The 26887-nt window shown below is 41.8% G+C and overlaps 2 protein-coding genes across 4 annotated transcripts in view; one reads left to right on the top strand and one right to left on the bottom strand.

Moving 5' to 3' along the window:
- Positions 1 to 16740, top strand: part of FAM227B (family with sequence similarity 227 member B) — a 244952-nt gene extending 228212 nt beyond the window's left edge. Inside the window, exons 14-17 of the mRNA XM_088839595.1 lie at positions 7156 to 7233; positions 8340 to 8414; positions 12612 to 12681; positions 16627 to 16740. Of these exons, the coding sequence (XP_088695721.1) occupies positions 7156 to 7233; positions 8340 to 8414; positions 12612 to 12681; positions 16627 to 16740 (337 nt within the window). The remainder of the gene's footprint in view (positions 1 to 7155; positions 7234 to 8339; positions 8415 to 12611; positions 12682 to 16626) is intronic.
- A 7-nt stretch (positions 16741 to 16747) lies between these two features.
- GALK2 (galactokinase 2) overlaps positions 16748 to 26887 on the bottom strand; it is a 152012-nt gene continuing 141872 nt past the window's right edge. For 2 of the 3 annotated variants that reach the window (XM_055435659.2, XM_055435660.2), the window contains exons 9-10: positions 26570 to 26771; positions 16748 to 17284 (exon numbers count right to left, since the gene is read on the bottom strand). In XM_055435659.2, coding sequence (XP_055291634.2) covers positions 17077 to 17284; positions 26570 to 26771 — 410 coding nt within the window. In that variant the 3' untranslated portion in view covers positions 16748 to 17076. The remainder of the gene's footprint in view (positions 17285 to 26569; positions 26772 to 26887) is intronic. The other variant, XM_055435658.2, reaches the window with a different exon arrangement.

Raw genomic sequence — 26887 nt, 5'->3', positions numbered from 1 at the left:
TAATATTTTTGGTGTGGAGGCTGGTTTCAGTGTAGATGCTAGCAACATCTTTTCCCAGAGTATGCTGGCTGTTATACCCGTGATAGGGAAGTAATTGGTGATGTGGTGTCCAGAGCCTATTCTGGATATTGGGTGGGGCCTCCTTCTTGCTCTGCGGCTGTCTCAGTCCTGTCAGGGTGGTGTCTGCTCCTCAGTTGTTGGAGTAGAAGCCCTGAGGGTCAACTTCAGTCAGACTCCTTTGCCTTTGAGTGCATGGCCTGCTTCAAACGAGACAACCATGAAGCAAGTGAGGCCGATATGGTCACAGTGGATCTATACACTACCCATGCAGGTGTCTGCACTTTTGCCTAGAAGCAGCCCAAAGTCACATCATTTTCTCTCTTATGTTCATCCCAGACCTAGTATTGGGCTTTAGTGTGGAGTGGGCGGTACTTGGGCATTGCGGCTGCAAGAATTGAAGGAGTTGTGCTGCTGCCTGAGACCTGGGTTGTCTCTGTGCCAAATGTGGCTCCAAGTTGTTGTGTGAGGTGGGTGGATCCAGTAAACTCCCTCTGGGAAACCAGCCACTACATACTCCTCCCCAGGGGCTCTCCATCTGAGACTCTGCACCCACTGAGCATTTCTGTGGTATAACGTTTTGCGTGCACCAACAAAGTCCACCACAACTGCACCTGGCACTGCCATGCAAGCAGTGACAAAGGACTCTGAAGTCTGGCCCCAAATATACCCCAGATCCAGGCTATCTCCACTAAGCTAGATCAAGTACTCTCCCAGAGTGTGTCTGCCAGAGATTCAGTGCTTAGTCACTGCACATATTTGTAGCCCTGCCCAGTGCCCACTTCAAATTGGGAAATGTGCAAGCCAGCTACCAGTCTCTCTCTGCCCTGATTGTAAGCAAGTCAGCACACAGGCACCCTCACAAGTAGAGTCTGGGCTTCTCCAGCCCCTCTGTCCCAGCTTATTGTCCCAGCAAACAAGGGGGTTCCCCAGGGTTTACCCTGTGTGGATCTTTTCTCCTTTACAGATCCCTCCATGGAAGCCAGTCCTGTCCTGACTCCTTTTCTCCCATCCTACTCGGTTGTTATGCGGAGACTCTTCTTGCAGCTTTGGTTGTATAGATCTTCTGCCAGTTCCCAGTAGATTTTCTGTGAAAAACACTCCACATGTAGACGTATTCTTGATGTGTTTGTCCTCCTACTCCACCATCTTGAGATTCCTCCTCTAGGCTTATATCTTGACGGAAAACTATACTCTAGAGCCTAGATATGATTAAGGGGTTAAAATAAACTTTGCATGTATAATAAACAGGAGTGAACTTCTCTCTCAAATCTATTTCAGAGAATTTCTATCCTATTCAGGATAACAATCATCTGCTGCTGCTGCTAAGTCGCTTCAGTCGTGTCTGACTCTGTGCGACCCCACAGACGGCAGCCCACGAGGCCTCCCCGTACCAGGGATTCTCCAGGCAGGAACACTAGAGTGGGTTGCCATTTCCTTCTCCAATGCATGAAAGTGAAAAGTGAAAGTGAAGACACTCAGTCGTGTCCAACTCTTAGCAACCCCAAGAACTGCAGCCTACCAGGCTCCTCCGTCCAAGCGATTATCCAGGAAAGAGTACTGGAGTGGAATGCCATTGCCTTCTCCACTAAGTTCAGTTCAGTCACTCAGTCATTACCGACTCTTTGCGACCCCATGAAACACAGCACACCAGGCCTCCCTGTCCATCACCCACTCCTGGAGTTCACTCAAACTCGTGTCCATCGAATTGGTGATGCCATCCAGCCATCTCATGTTCTGTCGTAATCCCTGCCAGCATCAGACAGAGTCTATTCCAGTGAGTCAACTCGTTGCATGAGGTGGCCAAAGTATTGGAGTTTCAGCTTTAGCATCAGTCCTTCCAATGAACACCCAGGATTGATCTCCTTTAGAATGGACTGGTTGGATCTCCTTGCAGTCCAAGGGACTCTCAAGAGTCTTCTCCAACACCACAGTTCAAAAGCATCAATTCCTCAGCAATCAGCTTTCTTCACAGTCCAACTCTCACATCCATCCATGACCACAGGAAAAACCATAGCCTTGACTAGATGGACCTTTGTTGGCAAAGTAATGTCTCTGCTTTTTAATATACTATCTAGGTGGGTCATAACTTTCCTTCCAAGGAGTAAGCATCTTTAATTTCCTGGCTGCAATCAGCATCCATAGTGATTTTGGAGCCCAAAAAAATAAAGTCTGACACTGTTTCCTCATCTATTTAACATGAAGTGATGGGACCAGATGCCACGATCTTTCTTTTCTGAATGTTGAGCTTCAAGCCAACCTTTTCACTCTCCTCTTTCACTTTCATCAAGAGGCTTCTTAGTTCCTCTTCACTTTCTGCCATAAGGGTGTTGTCATCTGCATATCTGAGGTTATTGATATTTCTCCCAGCAATCTTGATTTCCAGCTTGTGCTTCTTCCAGCCCAGCGTTCCTCATGATGTACTCTGCATATAAGTTAAATAAGCAGGGTGACAATATACAACCTTGACATACTCCTTTTCCTATGTGGAACCAGTCTATTGTTCCATGTACAGTTCTAACTGTTGCTTCCTGACCTGCATACAGGTTTCTCAAGAGGCAGGTCAGGTGGTCTGGGATTCCCATCTCTTTCAGAATGTTCCACACTTTATTGTGATCCACACAGACAAAGGCTTTGGCATAGTCAATGAAGCAGAAATAGATGTTTTTCTGGAAGTCTCTTGCTTTCTCCATGATCCAGCGGATGTTGGCAATTTGATCTCTGGTGCCTCTGCCTTTTCTAAAACCTGCTTGAACATCTGGAAGTTCACGGTTCACAAATTGCTGAAGCCTGGCTTGGAGAATTTTGAGCATGACTTTACTAGCATGTGAGATGAGTGCAATTGTGCGATAGTCTGAGCATTCTTTGGCATTGCCTTTCTTTGGGATTGGAATGAAGACTGACCTTTTCCAGTCCTGTGGCCACTGCTGAGTTTTCCAAATTTGCTGGCATATTGAGTGCAGCACTTTCACAGCATCATCTTTCAGGATTTGAAATCGCTCAACTGGAATTCCATCACCTCCACTAGCTTTGTTCGTAGTGATGCTTTCTAAGGCCCACTGGACTTCACATTCCAAGATGTCTGGCTCTAGGTGAGTGATCACGCCATCATTATTATCTTTGTCATGAAGATCTTTTTTGTACAGTTCTTCTGTGTATTCTTGCCACCTCTTCTTAATATCTTCTGCTTCTTTTAGGTCCATACCATTTCTGTCCTTTATCAAGCCCATCTTTCCATGAAATTTTCCCTTGGTATCTCTAATTTTCTTGAAGGGATATCTAGTCTTTCCCATTCTGCTGTTTTCCTCTATTTCTTTGCATTGATCGCTGAGGAAGGCTTTCTTATCTCTCCTTGCTATTCTTTGGAACTCTGCATTCAGATGCTTATATCTTTCCTTTTTTCCTTTTCTTTTCGCTTCTCTTCTTTTCTCAGCTATTTGTAAGGCCTCCTCAGACAGCCATTTTGATTTTTTGCATTTGTTTTCCATGGGGATGGTCTTGTTCCCTGTCTCCTGTACAATGTCATGAACCTCCGTCCAGAGTTCATCAGGCACTCTATCAGATCTAGTCCCTTAATTCTATTTCTCACTTCCACTGTATAATCATAAGGGGTTTGATTTAGGTCATATCTGAATGGTCTAGTGGTTTTCCCTACTTTCTTCAATTTAAGTCTGAATTTGGCAATAAGGAGTTCATGATCTGAGCCACAGTCAGCTCCTGGTCTTGTTTTTGCTAACTGTATAGAACTTCTCCATTGTTGGCTGCAAAGAATATAATCAGTCTGATTTCGGTGTTGACCATCTGGTGATGTCCATGTGTAGAGTCTTCTCTTGTGCTGTTGGAAGAGGGTGTTTGCTATGACCAGTGCGTTCTCTTGGCAAAACTCTATTAGCCTTTGCCCTGCTTCATTCCATGCTCCAAGGCCAAATTTGCCTGTTACTCCAGGTGTTTCTTGACTTCCTACTTTTGCATTCCAGTCCCCTATAATGAAAAGGACATCTTTTTTGGGTGTTAGTTCTAAAAGGTCCTGTAGGTCTTCATAGAACCATTCCACTTCAGCTTCTTCTGTGTTACTGGTTGGGGCATAGGCTTGGATTACTGTAATATTGAATGGTTTGCCTTGGAAACTAACAGAAATCGTTCTATCATTTTTAAGATTGCATCCAAGTAGGATGAAGTATGGTCTGCTATCAATACTGCTTCCCAGAAACTCAGTGATGCTGTTAAAACTGGTTCTGTGACTGGCAGAGAGAAATTTATCACTCTGCCATTGGTGAAAAAGTAGTCTGGAGTATGCAGAAACCAAGTGTTCTTTTCCTTGATTTAAGACCTTAATATTCAATCACTAATTATTCAATCATAATTGATTTATTTCCTGAGTAGTTTAGAGCCTCATAGGGAAGATATTTATTTTATACATGTTTATTGTAAGAATCTTTGTTGTGAAGCCATTCGTGTTTTTCATTCTGATTATCTCAATTGAGATACACTACTCAGGAAATTACCTGTCTTGGGAACTATATCCATCGAACTTTTCCTAACATTCTTATACCAGATAATTAAGATTTAAATGAGCATCAAAAACATCCTAGAAGGGAACTTAAATATGTTTTAAATGAGTAAATTGCATTCAGAGAAAGATGGAGGTGATACTGAAGGATGGTTCGGGTAGGAGAGTGGGAGCATAGAAATACAGACTCATTCTCTGTGTCTCGATGATAGCAGAGGTTTAAGAGCTCCTACTTTATCAATGAACCTAAGGTATTAACACAAGATGAGGGCTGCCCTCCTTTCAAGTCACTTTCTGATTGCCACTTCAGAAGGGAAGCAAGTGTCTGCTTTTCCAGACACAGACATGGGTTAACACCAGGGTTAGGGACACATACACTGCTATAACAGGAACAGACAGTATAAGAGCCCCAGGTTCATTAGCAGAACACTTATATCTTCTGCTTATTACCTTTTTCCATGCAGTTAGCAGAGGCAGCCAACATATGCTGCCAGTCACTTTCAGAATCTCATAGAAGCCAAGAGATTTTGAGGTTTCAGTCTATATAGAAATGAAGCAATGTCCAGAGTTACAAAAATGTTCAGTTCAGTTCAGTCACTCAGTCGTGTCCGACTCTTTGCAACCCCATGAATCATAGCACACCAGGCCTCCCTGTCTATCACCAACTCCCAGAGTTCACTCAAACTCATGTCCATCGAGTCGGTGATGCCACCCAGCCATCTCATTCTCTGTCATCCCCTACTCCTCCTGCCCCAATCCCTCCCAGCATAAGAGTCTTCTCCAGTGAGTCAACTCATCACATGAGGTGGCCAAAGTATTAGAGTTTCAGCTTTAGCATCAGTCCTTCCAATGAACACCCAGGATTGATCTCCTTTAGAATGGACTGGTTGGATCTCCTTGCAGTCCAAGGGACTCTCAAGAGTCTTCTCCAGCACCACAGTTCAAAAGTATCAATTCTTCGGTGATCAGCTTTCTTCACAGTCCAACTCTCACATCCATACATGACCATGGGAAAAAACATCGCCTTGACTAGATGGACCTTTGTTGGCAAAGTAATGTCTCTACTTTTTAATATGCTATCTTGGTTGGTCATAACTTTCCTTCCAAGGAGTAAGCGTCTTTTAATTTCATGGCTGCAGTCAGCATCCGCAGTGATTTTGGAGCCCCAAAAAATAAAGTCTGACACTGTTTCCCCATCTATTTCCCATAAAGTGATGGGACCAGATGCCATGATCTTTGTTCTCTGAATGTTGAGCTTCAAGCCAACCTTTTCACTCTCCTCTTTCACTTTCAACAAGAGGCTTTTGAGTTCCTCTTCACTTTCTGCCATAAGGGTGGTGTCACCTGCATATCTGAGGTTATTGATATTTCTCCCGGCAGTCTTGATTCCAGCTTGTGCTTCTTCCAGCCCAGCATTTCTCATGATGTACTCTGCATATAAATTAAATAAGCAGGGTGTCAATACAACCTTGATGTACTGGGCTTGATAAAGGACAAAATGGTATGAACCTAACAGAAGCAGAAGATATTAAGAAGAGGTGGCAAGAATGCACAGAAGAACTGTACAAAAAAGATCTTCATGACCAAGATAATCACGATGGTGTGGTCACTCACCTAGAGCCAGACATCTTGGAATGTGAAGTCCAGTGGGCCTTAGAAAGCATCACTACGAACAAAGCTAGTGGAGGTGATGGAATTCCAGTTGAGCGATTTCAAATCCTGAAAGATGATGCTGTGAAAGTGCTGCACTCAATATGCCAGCAAATTTGGAAAACTCAGCAGTGGCCACAGGACTGGAAAAGGTCAGTCTTCATTCCAATCCCAAAGAAAGGCGATGCCAAAGAATGCTCAAACTACCGCACAATTGCACTCATCTCACATGCTAGTAAAGTCATGCTCAAAATTCTCCAAGCCAGGCTTCAACAGTATGTGAACCGTGAACTTCCAGATGTTCAAGCAGGTTTTAGAAAAGGCAGAGGCACCAGAGATCAAATTGCCAACATCCGCTGGATCATGGAGAAAGCAAGAGACTTCCAGAAAAACATCTATTTCTGCTTCATTGACTATGCCAAAGCCTTTGACTGTGTGGATCACAATAAACTGTGGAAAATTCTGAAAGAGATGGAAATACCACACCACCTGACCTGCCTCTTGAGAAACCTGTATGCAGGTCAGGAAGCAACAGTTAGAACTGGACATGGAACAACAGACTGGTTCCAAATAGGAAAAGGAGTGCAAAAATGTTAGTACAGTTTTAATATTTACATTTAACAAATCACTGCCTTTAAATCACACACACACAGAAAACATGTACATAGTAATTATGGGATTTATGAAACTATAAGTCCTTTGCACTATGGATGGTATGGTCTAGATCGTGCATATAAATTTGCAGTGGTCTGATGGATATTGTCTTCTTTTGGTCCTTTCAGTGCAACCCCAGACATAATATTCACGTTTATACTTGAGACCTTTCATGCCTGGGAAGCCCAGGCAAGATGGCTCCCTGAGTCCCCCGTTGAAGGATGCTGTTTACCTCTGCCAAATTTTCCTAGTTGAAAATTTTTCCTTAACCATAGGCCTATCACACCACCTGCACCAACTTATCGTGATATTCTAAAGGAGTCAAAAAGACAATTTGCAAAGAACCGAAAGGATTTTAGAATGTAAGTTTACTTCACAATAATGATAAATATAAAATCATAGACACTTTTAAAACTGTAAGTGACCACAGAAATTATCTACAACTAAGCTCCTTATTTTACTGACAAGAAGAGTCACCTCTGAGCATCTTATAATAGACTCGGAGATTCATTTCAGGTAAGTGTCATGGTATGTTGTAACCATGGCAACCGGGCATGTGTCAGGGATTGAAAGAAGGAAGGAAGCTTTCCTGTGGGCTGGGTGGGGGGATGTACTGCTACGTGGAGAAACCAGGGGACAGTTCCAGAGAACAGAGATTGGAGTATTATTCATTTACAAGGATCAGCCCTGGAGAACAGACAGATTGTTTGCAGTAGAAGGAGTTTTTGGAGCAGGGGTGGTGTGGAGGAAAGGCAGGGGGTCTTTTCTGAAATGTTTTCTTGGGGAAACATTTTAAGTTTTTCGTGCTTAACTAAAAATTATTACTCTTAGCCAGTTATAGTATTCTTATGTGCCAGGAAGCATGAAATGGCTTAATGAGGATGTCCATCAGTTTTTATGAGAACAAATTGGCAGGGTCCAATTCTTCCACCTATGATAGCAAGGTCACTGCCTAGCTGTCTTATTGCCCTTAAAGGGGAGAAAGGATGAGCATCCTACCCTTTCGGTACCAGATTCTGTTCAGAAAACACATCAAAGAGAGGTAAACCCAAGAGTAGTCAGCCAAGTCCTATTCCATCCAGCAGGCAGGACAGAAGTCTGAGCTGGTACTTCCTGAGGCCCCATTCCCCTCCCACTGACACACACACAGACACACATACAGAACCCTTAGGCTTCCTATTTTCAGCGGGAAGAACAGGGATGGGTACCTTGTAAGACAGTCTGTGTGGAAGCAGCAAGGTGGAGTCCAGACCATGCTTAGGTAACATGGATGATGCCTCTGGTGCATGTTTATAAGGGGAGATTGTGATGGGGAACTCCTCATACCAAAAGTCATGCACTGGGAGGGGATGCTGAAAAGTTTTGTAAGGAACTGATATGTGGAAGGCAGCAAATTGTTGATTTATTCTTTCTCAATGAGAACTGCCTGCATTATTTTAAAAATTTAACTCCAAATTTTATTTTATAGAGAAAACCACATAATTAATGAAGAAATAAAACTCCTAAGACAGCGACAGGAAAAAGTTGACAAGGAGTTTCACAGGTTTGTTGCTTATTCAACTTGTAGTACTTAAAAAATATTTTAATTGAATCAATGTGTTATGTAAGCCACAGTGGGTTTAATATGTGAAAATTCATTAACTGGAATATCTGCTAAAGTTTTCTACTCAATAGTTCATCCGCTTGAGCACTATTTTATCCATATAATCCCTTACTCTGATAATTTAATCAATTGCTAAACATTATCACCATCTCCTTTTATTCCACCAGGCATAGGACTTAAGCTGAGGGCCTTTTAAAGATCCATAACCATGCCTTGCCCTACAGAAGATGTGAACTATAGAAAAACAACCTATTTAGATGGTCTCAGGCTAGTTCTTTGTCCCTCTTCTGCCCCTGCTGCTTCCCCTATACATACAAACATTGTACCCCCTGAAACAAAGAAAGTTGGGCACATGTGTTTGTTTCATAAATGAGGGTGTAAAAAAGAAAAATAAAAGGCATTGGGACTAACCCACTTCTTCTTCCAGTATATCCACATAAGCAAGGATAAATGTCCAATGAGTACAGCACTTCAAATAAACCAGTTTTCTTCCAGTCATACTGCCATACTTCTGACTGCTATTTTTCAACTTGTAAACCCAGTTTCCCAGTCAAATGAGAAAATTCAGCTCATAATTTTAAAAGCTTAGTTCACTTTTCACCAAAAATTCTATTACCCGGCTTTCACCTTCACAACACACAAATTATAAGATCTTATTTCCAGGTTCTCAGAAATCAGATCTATAGAGGATAGGATTTCTCACCACTCAGGATATGCAGAAGAATGTAGACCAATTTTCAGAGCAACTCACAGTTCATTTCAGTTCAGTTCAGTCGCTCAGTCGTGTCCGACTCTCCGCGACCCCATGAATCACAGCACGCCAGGCCTCCCTGTCCATCACCAACTCCCGGAGTTCACTCAAACTCATGTCCACAGAGTCGGTGATGCCATCCAGCCATCTCATTCTCTGTCGTCCCCTTCTCCTCCTGCCCCCAACCTTTCCCAGCATCAGAGTCTTTTCCATTGAGTCAACTCGTCGCATGAGGTGGCCAAAGTATTGGAGTTTCAGCTTTAACATCAGTCCTTCTAATGAACACCCAGGATTGATCTCCTTTAGAATGGACTGGTTGGATCTCCTTGCAGTCCAAGAGACTCTCAAGAGTCTTCTCCACCACCTACAAGAAGCACTCAAATATGTGTTATATAATGGCACACTGCTAAAGAATGTGAAGGGGGAAATACTCAGATAGATATCTTACTTCAGTGAGCCTGTTAAATTTACAGGCAGAGTGTTCAAGTTTCTATCTGTAGTCTTCAATAAAAGATACTCATGGAAAGGAAAGACAAAGATGGTAGATTAGGTAGTGGTGATGGCTGCAAAACTTTGTGAATATACTAAAACCCACTGAATTGTAAACTTTAAAAGGATGGATTTTAGGGTATGAGATATATCAACAAAGCTATTATTTAAAAATAAGAAGAGGGGGACTGTAAATTAAAAGTGGGTTGGCAGAGGCATCAGAGATCAAATTGCCAACATCTGGTGGATCATGGAGAAAGCAAGAGACTTCCAGAAAAACATCTATTTCTGCTTCATTGACTATGCCAAAGCCTTTGACTGTGTGGATCACAATAAACTGTGGAAAATTCTGAAAGAGATGGGAAGACCAGACCACCTGACCTGCCTCTTGAGAAACCTGTATGCAGGTCAGGAAGCAACAGTCAGAACTGTACATGGAACAACAGACTGGTTCCAAATAGGGAAAGGAGTACGTCAAGGCTGTATAGTGTCACCCTGCTTATTTAACTTATATGCAGAGTACATCATGAGGAACGCTGGGCTGGAAGAAGCACAAGCTGGAATCAAGATTGCCGGGAGAAATATAAATAACCTCAGATATGCAGATGACACCACCCTTATGGCAGAAAGTGAAGAGGAACTAAGAAGCCTCTTGATGAAAGTGAAAGAGGAGAGTGAAAAGGTTGGCTTGAAGCTCAACATTCAGAAAACAAAGATCGTGGCATCTGGTCCCATCACTTCATGGGAAATAGAGGGAAAAACAGTGGAGACAGTGTCAGACTTTATTTTTTGGGGCTCCAAAATCACTGCAGATGCTGATTGCAGCCATGAAATTAAAAGATGCTTACTCCTTGGAAGGAAAGTTATGACCAACCTAGATAGTATATTAAAAAGCAGAGACAATACTTTGCCAACCAAGGTCTGTCTAGTCAAGGCTATGGTTTTTCCTGTGGTCATGTATGGATGTGAGAGTTGGACTGTGAAGAAGGCTGATCGCCGAAGAATTGATGCTTTTGAACTGCGGTGTTGGAGAAGACTCTTGAGAGTCCCTTGGACTGCAAGGAGATCCAACAAGTCCATTCTAAAGGAGATCAATCCTGGGTGTTCATTGGAAGGACTGATGCTACAGCTGAAACTGTAATATTTTGGCCACCTCATGCGATGAGTTGACTCACTGGAAAAGACTCTGATGCTGGGAAAGGTTGGGGGCGGGAGGAGAAGGGGACGACAGAGAATGAGATGTCTGGATGGCATCACCGACTCGGTGGACATTAGTTTGAGTGAACTCCGGGAGTTGGTGATGGACAGGGAGGCCTGGCGTGCTGTGATTCATGGGGTCACAGAGAGTCGGACATGACTGAGCGACTGAACTGAACTGAACTGAAGATGGATTGATTTTTAACAAAGCGAGATGAACCAGTCTCAGAATGACTTGCAGTCAAAAAGACTCTAAGAGAGTATTACTGAAAAAAAAGCACCAGGGATATTTTGGAGTGTATTTAAACAGTGCTATGAAGAAGACACCCAAAGCAACCAGAAGAGCCAGATTAAGAAAAGCAGGAAAGGAGAGCTCAAGAGGGTAATAAATGAGGAGAAAACCCAGGCTGAGGAGATAAAATTGGCAGAGATAATGTAGAGAATGAGTGAGGGAGCATTTGTCAGTCAGAGAACACTAATGCAAGAGACCTCGAAGAAGCAGCCTTACTGCATGCTCTCGGGGAACCCTAGACTAAATGCTAAAGAAACGTAGAGCAGGCCTTATAAGGGGTTGGCTAATCCAAACTTCATGCTTAAGCAAAGTGTGTTTGGAATTTTTAGAAAATTTTACTTCCTACAGATTTCACGGTATAATTTTTAAATGTTTCACTTGAAAATTGCCACTGAAATTAATATCCTTCTTCCCTTTTCATTTTTCTTTCTCTGACCTATGTTTTTCTTCCTAATGTCTTTCCCTTGTCCCAAGTTCCTATCCTTACTTGCTTGGCCTGCCTCTGCTCCTGCCTTCATCCATAATCTCTGGAAAGGTTCCTGCTGCCCCTTCAATTCAGTTATTTAATTCCTTCATAAATATTTCTTGAATGGAGTAGTTGGTGGCTGAAATCATGATAGATTCCTAGATCCCCACCCTCAGTGAGCTTACAGTTTAGGTAAGCGCTATCACCCTCCATGCTTTTTCATCTCTCTCTCCCCTGCCAAGATCTTTCCCAAACCAGTTCCTCTTACTCTTCCCTCCCCAGTGACTCATCCTACAATCTCCACTGGAGCACAGTGAGTGGAGTCAGTTAAGGGAATACTGTGCGAACCCTCTCACTGAAGAGGGTGTTTCTCTGCTGGGATGCAGTGGCACACAGTGGTTACAATAGAGGGCTCTAGTCTCACTGCGTGGGTACAAATCCTCTATTAGTTGCTAGCTGAAGGACTGTGGACAGGTCACTTAACCTATCTAAGCCTCTTTCCTCATCTATAATACAGGAGAATAGAACTTACTTCCTAGGAATATGGTCAGAGTAATTGAATTAATATATGCAAAGTAGTTCAGTTCAGTTCAGTTCAGTTCTCGCTCAGTCATGTCCGACTCTCTGTGACCCCATGAATCACAGCACGCCAGGCCTCCCTGTCCATCACCAACTCCCGGAGTTCACACAAACATGTCCACAGAGTCGGTGATGCCATCCTGCCATCTAATTCTCTGTCGTCCCCTTCTCCTCCCGCCCCCAACCTTTCCCAGCATGAGAGTGTTTTCCAGTGAGTCAACTCGTGGCATGAGGTGGCCAAAGTATTGCAGTTTCAGCTTTAGCATCATGCTAGCATATTAAACCCTGTAAATGCTGGCTCTTAGTTGGTGTCAGTATAAAAACAATTAGTTTGTTTACCAGTTGTCTTGCTTTCATGATTAGACTCCAAGCAAAGGCTACCAAGAAACCCTATGAAGTTAAGAGTGATTTTGAGAATTTCCTCCATCAACTGGTAAGTTGTTTCTTGTTTTTTTTTTTTTTTCTGAAAATAATTGAGAATTCTCTCTTTAGCTTCTCTTATGAAGACTGGAAAATACTTAATAAGCAACATATCATTTTCACATCCAGGTTACAGTAGCAGGATAGAATACATTCTTGTTATTTAATCATTCACATGTACATTTAGTATAATCTCTGTTTCATGATTTGTGTGGAGAAGGCGATGGCACCCCACTCCAGTACTCTTGCCTGGAAATCCCATGGACAGAGGAGCCTGGTAGGCTACAGTCCATGGGGTTGCGAAGAGTCGGACACAACTGAGCAACTTCACTTTCACTTTTCACTTTCATGCATTGGAGAAGGAAATGGCAACCCACTCCAGTGTTCTTGCCTGGAGAATCCCAGGGACGGGGGAGCCTGGTGGGCTGCCATCTATGGTGTCGCACAGAGTCAGACATGACTGAAGCAACTTAGCAGCAGCAGCATGATTTGTTACAAGCTCATGCTCACTCATCCCCATCTTTGCTTCTGACCAGAAGCATTTTATACAACTGAAAACCTCAAAAAGCAGAATTTCAAACTAGTAGAAAATTATTGGTGTTTGAAATCATATTTTATTTCGCAGTAATAATTCAACAAAAATATATTGGATTCCTATGTTAGATGAATGACCCTTGCCCTCAATTAACAGGAACATTAAAAATGATAAGGCTCTAAATAGGACTCAAGTAGAGAAGGCAATGGCAAGCCACTCCAGTACTCTTGCCTAGAAAATCCCATGGATGGAGGAGCCTGGTGGGCTGAAGTCCATGGGGTCGCTAAGGGTCGGATGCGACTGAGCGACTTCACTTTCACTTTTCACTTTCACACATTGGAGAAGGAAATGGCAACCCACCCCAGTGTTCTTGCCCGGAGAATCCCAGGGACGGGGGAGCCTTGTGGGCTTCCGTCTATGGGGTCACACAGAGTCGGACACGACTGAAGTGACTTAGCAGCAGCAGCATAAGAAGGAAAGAAAAGGCTGGAGTTTTCTTTGTTCCCTTCCCTTCTCCTCCTCCTTTACTTATAGGCAATCCTGTTAAAGCTAAAGGTCCTTCTTCCCTTCCAACAAGAAAGAACATGTAGAGAATAGTGTACAATAAATCTGAAGGTTGGACATTCTGAGGTAGGGATAAGAGAGAGCTTTTCAGCATACCAGGCTTCCATGCAAAAATCTAGAGCAATCCTCATTGGCTATTGCTGTAATGTCAAAAACAGATCAAAGAATCTAACCAAAGGCCCATGAACCAGAAAGGTAACAAAGGAGTACATGCATACTAAGTTGCTTCAGTCGTGTCCAACTCTGCAACCCTATGAACTGTAGCCCTCCAGGCTCCTCTGTTCGTGGGATTCTCCAGGCAAGAATACTGGAGTGGGTTGCCGTGCCCTCCTCCAGGGGCTCTTCCTGACCTAGGGATCCAACCTGAGTCTCTTGCATCTCCTACAGTGTTGGGGTGTTAAATATTAAACAAATAGAATGATTTGTCCACACACAAAAAATTATTCCTCCCATTAGTTCATGACCTCTCTTGACTACTACTGCTAGAGACACAGGTACAGAGAGATATTTATTTAGTATAAAAAAATTGTGGAAGTAAGCTGGTAAACAGCAAATGACCTCAGCTGGTGAACGGTAAAAGGCTTGAGTATTAGGGAAACTAACGAGCTGTGGAAAGCACAGCACACTGGAGAGTCTGTGCCTCAGCTACGCAGGGCCGCTGCTCCCTCACATCTAGGTCACTGTGCCTCTGCAGGAATGGAGGCCGAAGTGTTATCAGATCTTTTACCATTTGCAATCCAGCTGCTGCTGCTATGTCACTTCAGTCGTGTCTGACTCTGTGAGACCCCATAGACAGCAGCCCACCAGGCTCCTCTGTCCCTGGAATTCTCCAGGCAAGAATACTGGAATGGGTTGCCATTTCTTTCTCCAATGTGTGCATGCATTCTAAGTCGTTTCAGTCATGTCCGACTCTGTGCAACCCTATGGACAGCAGCCCACCAGGCTCCTCCGTCCACGGATTCTCCAGGCAAGAACACTGGAGTGGGCCAGATTCTTCTGTAAGAGTCCTGTTTAGGACTCGAGTTTTTAAATACCCTGGAGGTCAAACTATATAAATCTGTAGATCAGACACAGCCTGTGGGCTGCTGGTTTGCAATACCTGGTCTACCTGCTGAACACGGAGCTCTTCAAAATCTGGTTCCAACCAATATCACCGATCTTATTCTCCATTACATCCATCCCAAGGCAAACCCTTTACTCCCACCAAGTCTTCTGAACATACGGTGCTTATCCATAATTATATACTTGGATCATCTGCATTGCCTATTCCCCAGCTTTCAAATTCTATTCATCCTTTAAGAAAGAAAGAAAGAAAATCTTCCCTCGTGGCTTCCCTTCCCTTGGGCTTCCCTGTGGCTCAGAGGGTAAAGAGTCTGCCAAGACCCAGGTTTGATCCCTGGGTCGGGAAGATCTCCTGGAGAAGGAAATGGCAACCCACTCCAGTATTCTTGCCTGGAGAATGCCCATGGACAGAGGAGCCTGGCGGGCTACAGTCCATGCAGACCTGAAAAGTTGGACACGATTGAGGGACTTCACTTTCTTTAGCCCTCTCCTTTCCACAAATGAGTTCAGTATCTTTCATAATTTCTAGAATAACACTAGGTGATGGTTTCATTGGAAAAATAGTTTTCTTCAAGCCAGACATCAAGATAAATACGGGAGCAGATTCAAGCTTAGAATGGCTATGTCCTCCAAAGCAGAGTGTGCACAAGAAATGTTTACTTACCTATTTTGTAAAGAAGGTTTCTCATGTGAAAAATTTAAATAGAATAGCAAAGCAAAAGCAAGTGCATTTTTTACAATAATTCAGGTATTGTCAAAGAACTATATGTCAATCAACCACAGATCTTCTGTGGAAAAATGGAAAATTATTAAAGGATTATAATTTTAAATCAATTTTTTAAATGCAAGCAAATTTGACTTAAGTTTTCTCAAGAATTTACCTTTCTGCTAAAAATAAAAATGTACCAAAATTTATTTTAGAATAATGGATTTCCTAGTGCTTGTATATGACTGCTGTTCTTTGAGAAATGTTACAGCCAGTTTTGTCTCAGCTTCTCTGAAACTGAGATTCAAGAAGATGCCCAGTGTTTGAACAAAACCAAGCTGAGAATAACAGAAAATTGTGATAAACTTCTGGATAATTTATGCCAAATAACTGCTGTCCCTCAATTATCTGACTATGCCAACAAAATGTTTTTTGGTCTAAATTGTGATATAATTCAGGGAGACCTTCCTGTAGTCTATCTGGGGGACAGCCACTCATTAACCATAACCATGAGGCCAAACTTTCTGTCCATTTTGATAAACAGGCCTCTACCAACAACCCTACCCAACTCTCAGCCTTTTCATACCTCGCCTGCATGCCTCACACCTGCCCTACACTGGTTCACATGTACAAACAAGCCTTGCTAGACATACAATGAAGGATGCAAGGCACAGATGGATTTACCTAGAATAGTAAACATGCATCCTGGACTAAAGAGGCATTTTTTAAAAAGTAGGATAGAGTGGAAATAAAGTAAATTCCATGAATAAATTGAATTATCTGAATTAATATTTGGATAATTATCTATTTCCATGTGCACAGAGATAAAAACTTGAAGTATTTTTTTTTTTAATCTAAAGTATCTCTATTATGATCAAGAAAGTTCAGGGCCAAAAGAATTGAAAGTAATTGTTTATATGGTATCAAATGGTTAAAAAAATTAAATCAGCCTGGGATTTTCTTCCTGAATCCATTTTTTGAAAAAAAAATTTAAGTGATCTCCCTCAAGTTGATAACTGGGAGAATCTCATTTTCAAGTATATAATATCCAGAAAAATCTGTGGATCCTTAATAGTGTATTATTTTAATAGCGTTTTGAAGCTCTAACTGATAGAGAATTTTTGGCATCACTGTCATCATCATCATCAACAGAAGACCCTGAGGAGGAAGAATGCCAGGAGAAACCAGAAGTAAACTGTATTTAAGAATGTACGTTTAATTCAGGTACAATCCACGAGGTACCAATATTGATGGTCTTTTACCATGTGTCTTTAAAAATCTTGAAATCAATAAATCTAAGTAATTATCTTGAGATCTCTAAGCATAATCTTTGCCCTTATTGGTAGAAAACATATTTCAGGTGGAAAAATCATCTTTATGAAGCATGGGGAGCTTTCAACCATTTCTTTGGAAATATATCTTGATAATAGCAACCATTTCTTCATAATACAAAACAGAAGGAGGATTAATTTACTGTGGCATAAGAAGTCCTGCCAGTCCCTAAATGCTCTAAATAGTTTCTTGGAGATTTTTTACATTGTTTAGGCCTCAAGGAAAACCAAAGCTCCACCTCCAGGTTTGGTAGCAAACAAACTCTGCTTCTCCGGTGCTAAGCTTCGGTTGCTCCTCTGGTAATAGGCTTCGTGCACATTTGCCAGGAAGCTGGACAGCTTGTCAGCAGGTACTATTGAAACTGTGCAGCCTCCCCATCCTGCTCCAGTAAGTCGTGATCCTTGAGCCCCAAATTTCCTAAAACAATGAGAGAAAAAATTAGAACTTTCAAATGAAAATGAGAGTTGATTTTCCTGGTGCTTCAGAACACTCCAAGAACTAAGGAGAGATTATGTGGTGTGCTTTGTTTTGTGGGTTTTTGTGGGGTGTTTTTTTTTTTTTTTTCAGTGTTGTCAAGCATTTTAGGACATTAAAAAATTTGTACTATTGTCAGAAGGTGATTTGAAATTTAGTTGTACCTAAACCTAGCCCCAAATTTTGGCTCTTTAGTAAAAATTAGTAGTACTCCTGTTTCATGAGGGCTGGCAATAACCCCCTGTAGTCTTGATTCCATAAAGCCAGCATTTGAAAAGTTATATAACAAGCCTTCAAGTGATCAAGAAGAGGGAGTAAAAAGAATACAGGCAGTACATATAATCAACAGTATGAATCAGAAGGTTGCTCCATAAGAGGGCAAATCAAAATTTAAAGTGCAAGTCTTATACATACAAGTGAGCGCTTCCTCTGGTGGCTATTTAAGCTGCATTCAGTCGCCTAGAACAGATAGCCTAGATTTGTGCTAAATGAATTTATCAACAAAGAATGTTACTAAACTCTAAATTAGTTTACCTGCTAATCTCTAAAGGGAAATTATGCAGACCTTTCCACAAGAGGGTAGTGGTTCAGCAGGTCCATCCCCATTTTCCCTGTGCCTTCAGGAGCTGGTTCTGATGACTGGACTCAGAATTTCTCATCTGACAAAATGTGTGGTTGAGATGGAAATGACTATATAAGGTTCTGTGCAGCAAGAGGTAATTTTAGTCACCATCAACCAGGCACAGTTTCAAATCTAAGATTTATACCAAAGTGAAGGTATGCAGGTCAGGAAGCAACAGTTAGAACCGGTCATGGAACAACAGACTGGTTCCAAATAGGAAAAGGAGTGCGTCAAGGTTGTATATTGTCACCTTGCTTATTTAACTTATATGCAGAGTACATCATGAGGAACGCTGGGCTGGAAGAAGCACAAGCTGGAATCAAGATTGCTGGGAGAAATATCAATAACCTCAGATATGCAGATGACACTACCCTTATGGCAGAAAGTGAAGAGGAACTCAAAAGCCTCTTGATGAAAGTGAAAGAGGAGAGTGAAAAGGTTGGCTTGAAGCTCAACATTCAGAAAACAAAGATCATGGCATCTGGTCCCATCACTTCATGGGAAATAGATGGAAAAACAGTGGAAACAGTGTCAGACTTTGTTTTTTTGGGCTCCAAAATCACTGCAGATGCTGATTGCAGCCATGAAATTAAAAGACGCTTGCTCCTTGGAAGGAAAGTTATGACCAACCTTGATAGTATATTAAAAAGCAGAGACATTACTTTGCCGACCAAGGTCCGTCTAGTCAAGGCAGTGGTTTTTCCCGTGGTCATGTATGGATGTGAGAGTTGGACTGTGAAGAAAGCTGATCGCCGAAGAATCGATGCTTTTGAACTGTGGTGTTGGAGAAGACTCTTGAGAGTCCCTTATACTGCAAGGAGATCCAACCAGTCCATTCTAAAGGAGATCAATCCTGGATGTTCATTGGAGGGACTGATGCTGAAGCTGAAACTCCAATACTTTGGCCACCTCATGAGACGAGTTGACGCTGGGAAAGGTTGGGGGCGGGAGGAGAAGGGGACGACGGAGAATGAGATGGCTGGATGGCATCACCGACTCTGTGGACATGAGTTTGAGTGTACTCCGGGAGTTGGTGATGGACAGGGAGGCCTGGCGTGCTGTGATTCATGGGGTCGCGGAGAGTCGGACACGACTGAGCGACTGAACTGAACTGAACTGAACTGAAAGGCCCTACACAAGTACAAAGATCACTCATCTCTAAATGATGCAATTTATCCTGACAAGAACAGTTCACATGTGCTTCCAAACTCATTCTAATAAAATTTACTCCAAATTCATAGCAGATTAATGTCATAATTAATTTAGCACAATTCTATCCCTTTTTTCCATCTAAATGATCTACTTTATTTCCTGGAAAATATCAATAGAATATTACCCCTATTCTAGGACATGAGAATTATTGCACATCAGTAATTCATTTCCCCCTCAATGATTTTCTCAGTTGATTTCTTTTCATCATCTGTTATATTCATTAAAATATGTTCTTCATATGAAAGTAGATGTTTAGAGAAGAAAACAAAAATGCTTGCAAGCAAATAGATTATTCATCTCCTCCTGCCCCTCAAACATTCAGTGTATGGCCCAGGAGGTAAACGGAGCCTAAACTGAAAAGTTTCACTTACCCTGAGATTCTAATATTATCTTGAGTTCCTAGGCTGGCAAGGGGCTAGTTTGCAATTTGGCGGAATAAAAAAAAAATGTTGTCACACAGCCATATCAAACTATCTTTTCTTGTGGAAGATGTTGAGAAAAACAGAGGTATCACTGAAGTATCTCTGAAAGACACTAAAATCTAAGCATCAAAGCCAGCATGGTATAGTTTAGAGAACAGTATGCCCTCTTATATTTTCTAAGACCCAAACTATGCCATTTTTTCTGGACTCAAGTCAACCAAGTCTTTTATGGTCTTCAGTGAACTTCTAGGCATATTTTCTTACACTTTCTCATTTGAACAGTTTTTAAAAACTGTGGTCTCAAAATTGAATCTAAAGCAAACTGAAAGTGTTTCTAACTGGCTGCAAAACCCATAGGAATTGTGCCAGGGGGCCTATTTTCCTGACTCTCCTGCCAGTTTCCAGAGGGCAGACACTGGAAGTCTTTCTAGGTAAATCATTCATTTTTAAGTCTCCAGAGCTGTTCTGTCACCACCCTGCCTGCTGCAAATGAAAATGAACTAGATTGCATCAGCCACATGGTCTGAAATCATCAGGGCTCAAATCTCCCAGCAGAGAATGGTAAGTGCTATTATAAACAGCCCACTGCCCCTGAGTCAGTGGCACTTGTGATCACAAACCAGGCACTGCCCCAACAGCTAGTCAGCAGCCTCCCCAGCTATACACACTCACAAAGGCAGCAAGATCCTGCCTGCAGTGTGCCCTGCTGGTATGTGGCCATAGAAATTGTGTGAGAGAGGCAGAGTTAGGAAACCAATAAGCTTTAAATCAAGAAAAAAGTAGGCGAGCTAAGGGTGTTGAGTGAACTTTTCACAACTGCAATTTTTTCCTGGGAAACCAGTGAGACATTAAAAATACAGCTCCTGAGCTATGGCACATCAGAGAAGCAATACAAAAACTAGGAAAACCAAACCCCTAAAATCCCAAATATCACTTTGATGATTGTGCTCAGTTGATTGGGACTAACATGGAAGGTTTGATCAAAACAACAAAAGCAGCCTCAGCCTTATAAGACATGATATACAAAACAAAGACTAGGGCAGATATAGATTATAAGGAATGTTCCCTTGGATCCCTTTTATCACTAAAAAGTGTACTCCTATAACCAGCTTTCCAGACAGCTAATTACAGCATGAATAAAATTTCCTACTTTTAAATGAACTGCTGCTGCTACTGCTGCTAAGTCACTTCAGTTGTGTCCGACTCTGTGTGACCCCATAGACGGAAGCCCAACAGGCTCCCCCGTCCCTGGGATTCTCCAGGCAAGACACTGGAGTGGGTTGCCCTTTCCTTCTCCAATGTGCGAAAGTGAAAAGTGAGAGTGAAGTCGCTCAGTCGTGTCCGACCCTCAGCGACCCCACGGACTGCAGCCTACCAGGCTCCTCCATCCATGGGATTTTCCAGGCAAGAGTACTGGAGTGGCTTGCCATTGCCTTCTCCTTATTTATAAAATATATCAATATACATCTTGAAATAAAACTGAATTAAAATACAAGGCACAATTCCTTGCTTTCCCTCTGCAATTTGTGGCAAAGTTGGGACTTACTGGATCTCTCGCCACCTCCTCCCTCAAGGCCACCGAGAGATCCAGTAAGTCCCAACTTTGCCACAAATTGCAGAGGGAAAGCAAGGAATTGTGCCTTGTATTTTAATTCAGTTTTATTTCAAGAAATATATTGATATATTTTATAAATAGATACTAAGTTATTTCAGAAAAATCTTGAATTTAGGAACAGGTTATTATCTAATTCCAGCCCAGCATAATTCCAGGCATTTGGTAGTTTCTAATAATTAATGTTAAAAACTTCAATTATGTGAAACAAAGTAAAATAATAAAGGAAAATGATAATGCTTGCCCAATTATAAAATAACTTTCTTAAATGAACAAAATGTAAATTGTAAGAAATGGCTAAGTTTTAAATATATTGAGTAAAATAAAACAATTTGAAACAATTATATGTGTATTTTATATATATATATAGATAGGTATAGTCAGTAATATACTCTTTTTCTGGAAAGACTTCTAGCTTCTGCTCTAAGTGTATAATTTTATGATTAGAATCTCAGGAAAACACAGCTTCTAGAACAATTTCTATGATTTTTATTAGAAACACTTTCAGATTGCTTTTGATTCAAGAAACCATAGACTTCAAACTGTTCAAATGAGAAAGTATAAGAAAATATAACCACATATCCATTTTATAAATTTAAGCCACAAAGGTCACTGAAGACCAGTTGGTTTGTCCTGAAAATGGCATACATATTGGGAGAGGGGTGTGTAGGAGCAGGGGGACAATAAATGGGGGACAGAAACCCAAAGAGAAGTGAGTCCCTAAGGCAGCTGAATGGCTCTCTTCCTTTTTCTTGACAGTGTTCAGATTAGCCCATAACATCATGAGGAAAAGAGCACACACAGGGGGATTTACACTTCATTCTTCCCTACTCCCACCTGCTTAGGAAAACGGCTGCAAGAAGCTAAGCCACACAGTCAACCATGGAATAAAGTTGTGGGAAGACTTCTGAGGGAGCCTGCAAATGAACTTCTGTAACCTTTGTTGGTCTTTTAAAACTTGTCATTTATCTTCCTTAGTAGCTTGGGCAATAACACCTCAGTGAGTCCTCTCTAATTTCAACAAGTGTCAAAATGGAAATAAAGGCATTAACTATTTTTTAAGTATTATATAACCAGGGAAACCAATAAAGAATGAGCTGTCTCATATATAACTGACTTGGTTTCAAAATTGTTTTGTGTTCCTCAAGAAATCCCATTTTCTTAAAATTTACGTTTATTTCATTTAAAAGAATCATTCTATAATTGGGCAAGCTTCATCTATTTTCTTCATTATTTCATATAATTGAGGTTTTCTAATTTAATTTTTTAAAAAAGCAGTCTAACTGAATAAGTATAATTTCCTTCTCCCTCTCTGGCCCTTTCTTTGGATTTTAAACTGATTTTCTCTTGAAGAGCAGTAAAAGGCTCAGCTGAAACAAATTCAAGCATCTGTGATCTCTTCTATCCCTTTTCCCCCACTTCTCTCCACTTGAGTCATAAAGCTGTCCTATAGACGAGCTACCTGGAGACACCTAGCTCAGATCACATTAAGATTTGTAGATAGTGCCAAGTATTCTACATATCAAATGCTTCATTCACTCAGTCAGCTGTCTTTTCAAGCAAATAGTTTCCAAGCAGGCCTTCAGAGAAACTAACAGAATTTTAAGTGCCACAAGTGGACCAGGGAAGGTGATCTAAAGAGAGTCTTTGGCAGTGCTTCTCCTCAACTTCAGCTTCCCCCTTCCCTCTTCTGATCACCACGAGGCAACCAACCTTCTCAGGCTGCCCAGTCTTAAGTCACAACTTGCCCATTGGTATTAACTTTTTTTAAGGAGACAGGGAATTATGGAGGTGGTGGTGGTTCTTATACAAAACAGTACTCTACCAGACGATGACTTAATAGCACCAGTGGCCCACACCAGGCCTTGCCAGGTCCTTCCCAGCACATCCCACACTTGCTTGCCCACAAGATAGTCGTAAAGCTGCAGAAGGAACCAGGGCTTAAGAATGTTGCCATTTTAATTTGGACCTTTTTCATTTACCATTTACTACTCTCCCACTGTCTTTCTCTCCTGTTTTTACCATTCAGTTTTACCACTATCTTGCATTCTTCTGCATTCCTCCCTTTTCGCCTCATAAATCCACATAAAGGAAAGTGCCAGAGCTTTTGAAAATGGAGTTTCCAAAAACAAATAAATGAAAAAGCAAAAGCCATGTTCTTCTGAACCCTTTTAAAACACAGCCACTAAATCTTCCACTAGAAGCAAATTTTCAAAATATATATATAGATCTATAGACTACTAGAACAGAAAAACATATTGGAGATCATAAAGCAAGGTGACAGTTCAAAGTCACAAAGCTCATAATGAAACAAGGCAGATCTAGAATGCATCCTTCCTAAATTCCAGCCCAGTTTTCATCCTTCTCCACACATTGCCCTTCCCTGCTCAACATGGCTTTGCTCCATGTTCAAATACAGCAACCTATAGAAAACCAGAGCCTTCATCATTAAAACTTTAATAAAGGAAAATAGGTTAAGATAAAGTCCCTCGAAAGGCCTGGTCCAATTTTAGCACACTGAGTGGCCCATCACTTCCCTAGACCTGGGAATGAGCCTTCCCAGCACCGTGGGACACAATGGCCATGAAATGGTGTCACATGGTCAGATATGTGGCTATGAAGGGACCCTGCTGACTGGAAGTTGGTACTTGCCAGCTGCCTCTATAAAGATTACATCATGACCATTGCAAGCTGCTGACCTTCAACACCCGCTGAAAGAAGTTCAGGGTGAAAATCAGGAATGAGGCACTCTGTGCTCTGAAAAAAAAAAAAAAAACAACTGGCAGAACAGGCCTTCAGATAGTTAGATCTTTTCAGAAAAAGGTTTTATGAGTTCCAATTCTTGCATCTTCTCATACCTAGAAAAACACTGACGTCATTAATGGTGAAATCTGCTTTGGCTATTAAAAAAAAAGAATTTTTTTTTTTTTTTTTACAATTAAAAGTCAAAATAGAGTAGTTATGGGTCAGACATCCTGGGAAATAACTATTTCCCAGATATCCTGAAAAATGATATTATGGGTGTGATTTCAGATTAGACGCTGTGACCTAATGTAGAACTTAATGCTCCTGTAATGCATTTTTGCTTCTGTACTTTGCTTGCTGCTCGTAAAACCAAAGTTACTCCATGTTAAGATAAGGTTGTTTTTAAGTAAAGATTCCTAAAATTGTTTTTGAAAAAATAAAAAGAACAATAAATAAAGTCCCTCATTCAAATACATCTAAGCCTCCCTGGTGGCTCAGATGGTAGAGAATCTGCCTCCAATGTGGGAGACCTGGGTTCAATCCCTGGGTTGGGAAGATCCCCTGGAGAAGGGAATGACAATGCACTCCAGTATTCTTGCCTGGAAAATCCCATGGACAGAGGATGGAGGCCGGGCTACAGTCCATGGGGTCACAAAGAGTCAGACATGACTGAGTGACTAACACTTTCACTTTCAGTATAACCCAAGGAGAGAGAAACAGGTATGGCCAAAAAAAAAAAAACCTGGATGGGGAGCTAGGCTTTCCCAATGACTCACTATGTTACCTTCTTCCAATTTCTTACCCTCTTAGAACTCTCTTGGATCTCTAAGGCCTCTTCCTGCTTTCATATCTTATGAAACTAGAAGATCATTCTGACCCAGAAATGTCAGAAGCCTGGCCCTCCAAAATATGGCTTTCACAGAAACAAGGAAATTTCATCTGGTCAAAAACCCAGAAGTCACCTTGCTTCCTCACTTTGACCTATACAGCGGTCTTCTTGACTCTTCCTTCAAGGCACATCTGGCATTAAATCAGTTCACACTTCCATTGCCACCTCTTTCTACTCAGAGTCCGTCCAGTGGCCAACAAGCCTCAGTGGTACGCCTCCCCATGGCGTCTCCTACTTCATCACCTGCTGCTCCCCCTCCTGTGCTCTGTTCCTCGCACGCGACAGTCACTGTTCTCATCTCTTCACTTCCTTCAGGTCTCTGCCCAACTCTCTCTTCAGAGAGGCCGTCTTCAGCCAGTCGATATAAAGACTACCCACCCACCCCTAGGACTCTCCAGCCTTTCTATTTTTTTCATAACACTTATCAGCCCCACTCTATTTTTAGTTGTCTTTACCCATGTGAATGTATGCTGCATAAAGACAAGAGCTGGCTGACCATGCCAGAACAAGAAAGTCCATTTGAGAATTCCACGAGGCTGGCAAATACCCCTCCACTGCTTTTCAGATGGAATCCAAACTCTCCTACTACCTTCTTAGCAAAGATGCTTCTGCCTAATTTATGCAGAAATCATTCCACTTCCTGTTATTTCCAGAACTGAACAATATCTGCCCTTGATAGTTTCAGAAAAGAGTACTTACAATGAAACAAGCTCTGACAGCCTTTTTGGCAGAGAGTGAGGAAACCCTGACAGAGTGATTTTCAGCAAGGTTGTGTTCAAGTCTCTCAACAAGTTGGGTTACACATGCCGTTTGCGATCACTGGAGCTACTTGGTTTAAACATTTCAGGCTGGGAGTGTGGCAATGAGTGAGGCAAGCCACAGGCGCCAAGTGGTTAATTATATTTTCATTGCTAATTGCAGGCAGTTCTCTGTGATTTTCTCACAATGGAAAGAACATCAATCCATTTGAGAGTTCTCCTAATTTCCCTTTCTGTCCTCCAAGGTCAATGAGTTCCCTTCTGGGTAAAGGAACCATTCTACTCTATTATCCCCATTCTCCAGCAATTATAAGGACGTTGTTCTCAGGCTTGATGAAAGAGTTTGCTTCTTTACATTTGTGTTTCAACTGTCCATTCATAAACTGGGCTTTCTTCAATCCTTTTCCCCAAACTGTCTAACCTAAACCTGGAAAACAGGAAATGCTGCCTCTGAGTAATTCCTACAGCATCCTCTCCCCTGATACACTTCTGTTAGGCTTCAGGTCCTCCTTCCTTTCTCTCTCCTCTTTTGAATAAAACTGTTAAACTTAGGACACCAAACAGGAGATGCTGGTAGAGCTGCAGTGTAGTGGAAACCATTGCTTAAAATACCATGAGAAAGTAACAACAGGGTCTGTGTCTGAGAAAATCTCCCTGAAACATCATCTAAAAATGGAAAAGTCTTTTTTTATGATGTTGTGAAGAACTGACTCCAAACCTGGAACCTCATAACGCCATGGAGTTGATTCTCCAATCTTTTATCTTACAGATTTTCAGGCAGGAACAAGGCTAGCTGTATGTCACAGACAAACCCTCTGATACAAAGTGGGAAGGATCTTCCTTCACTGAGAAGATTACAAAAATGCTGCTTTTTTCCATTAAACAGTTTCCTTGGGGGCATCCCACTTTTTTTCCCCATTAAATAGCTTCCCTGGTAGCATCCCGCCACACTGCTCTTTCAGCCTCACCGACAGATGTCCACCAGCTGGTCCAGCTCAGGGCAGCTACACTCGTACATGTCCCGGCAGCTCACGTGGCTCTGGTTCATTAGCTCCCCCAGCAGCTGGACCATGTTGTCAGGTGTTTCTTCACATATCTTCTTAAATTGGAGCACTCGCGCAGCCTCGCTGTACACATGCTTTGCCCGCTGGTACAGTTTGAAGGTGAGCGCTTAGGAAGGAAGATTATGGTAGACAGAGTTAGAAATAGTTACTGGCCAGAAAAAAAAGATTCAAAAGAAAAAAAGTGTTACTGGACAATTCAGTGCAAAGAAAAATACAGTTATT

The sequence above is a fragment of the Moschus berezovskii genome, chromosome 9 (assembly GCF_049115385.1).
Source record: "Moschus berezovskii isolate FMDL1 chromosome 9, NW_MosBer_1.0, whole genome shotgun sequence".
Lineage (NCBI taxonomy): Eukaryota > Metazoa > Chordata > Mammalia > Artiodactyla > Moschidae > Moschus > Moschus berezovskii.
This window is presented reverse-complemented; position numbering and strand designations above follow the sequence as displayed.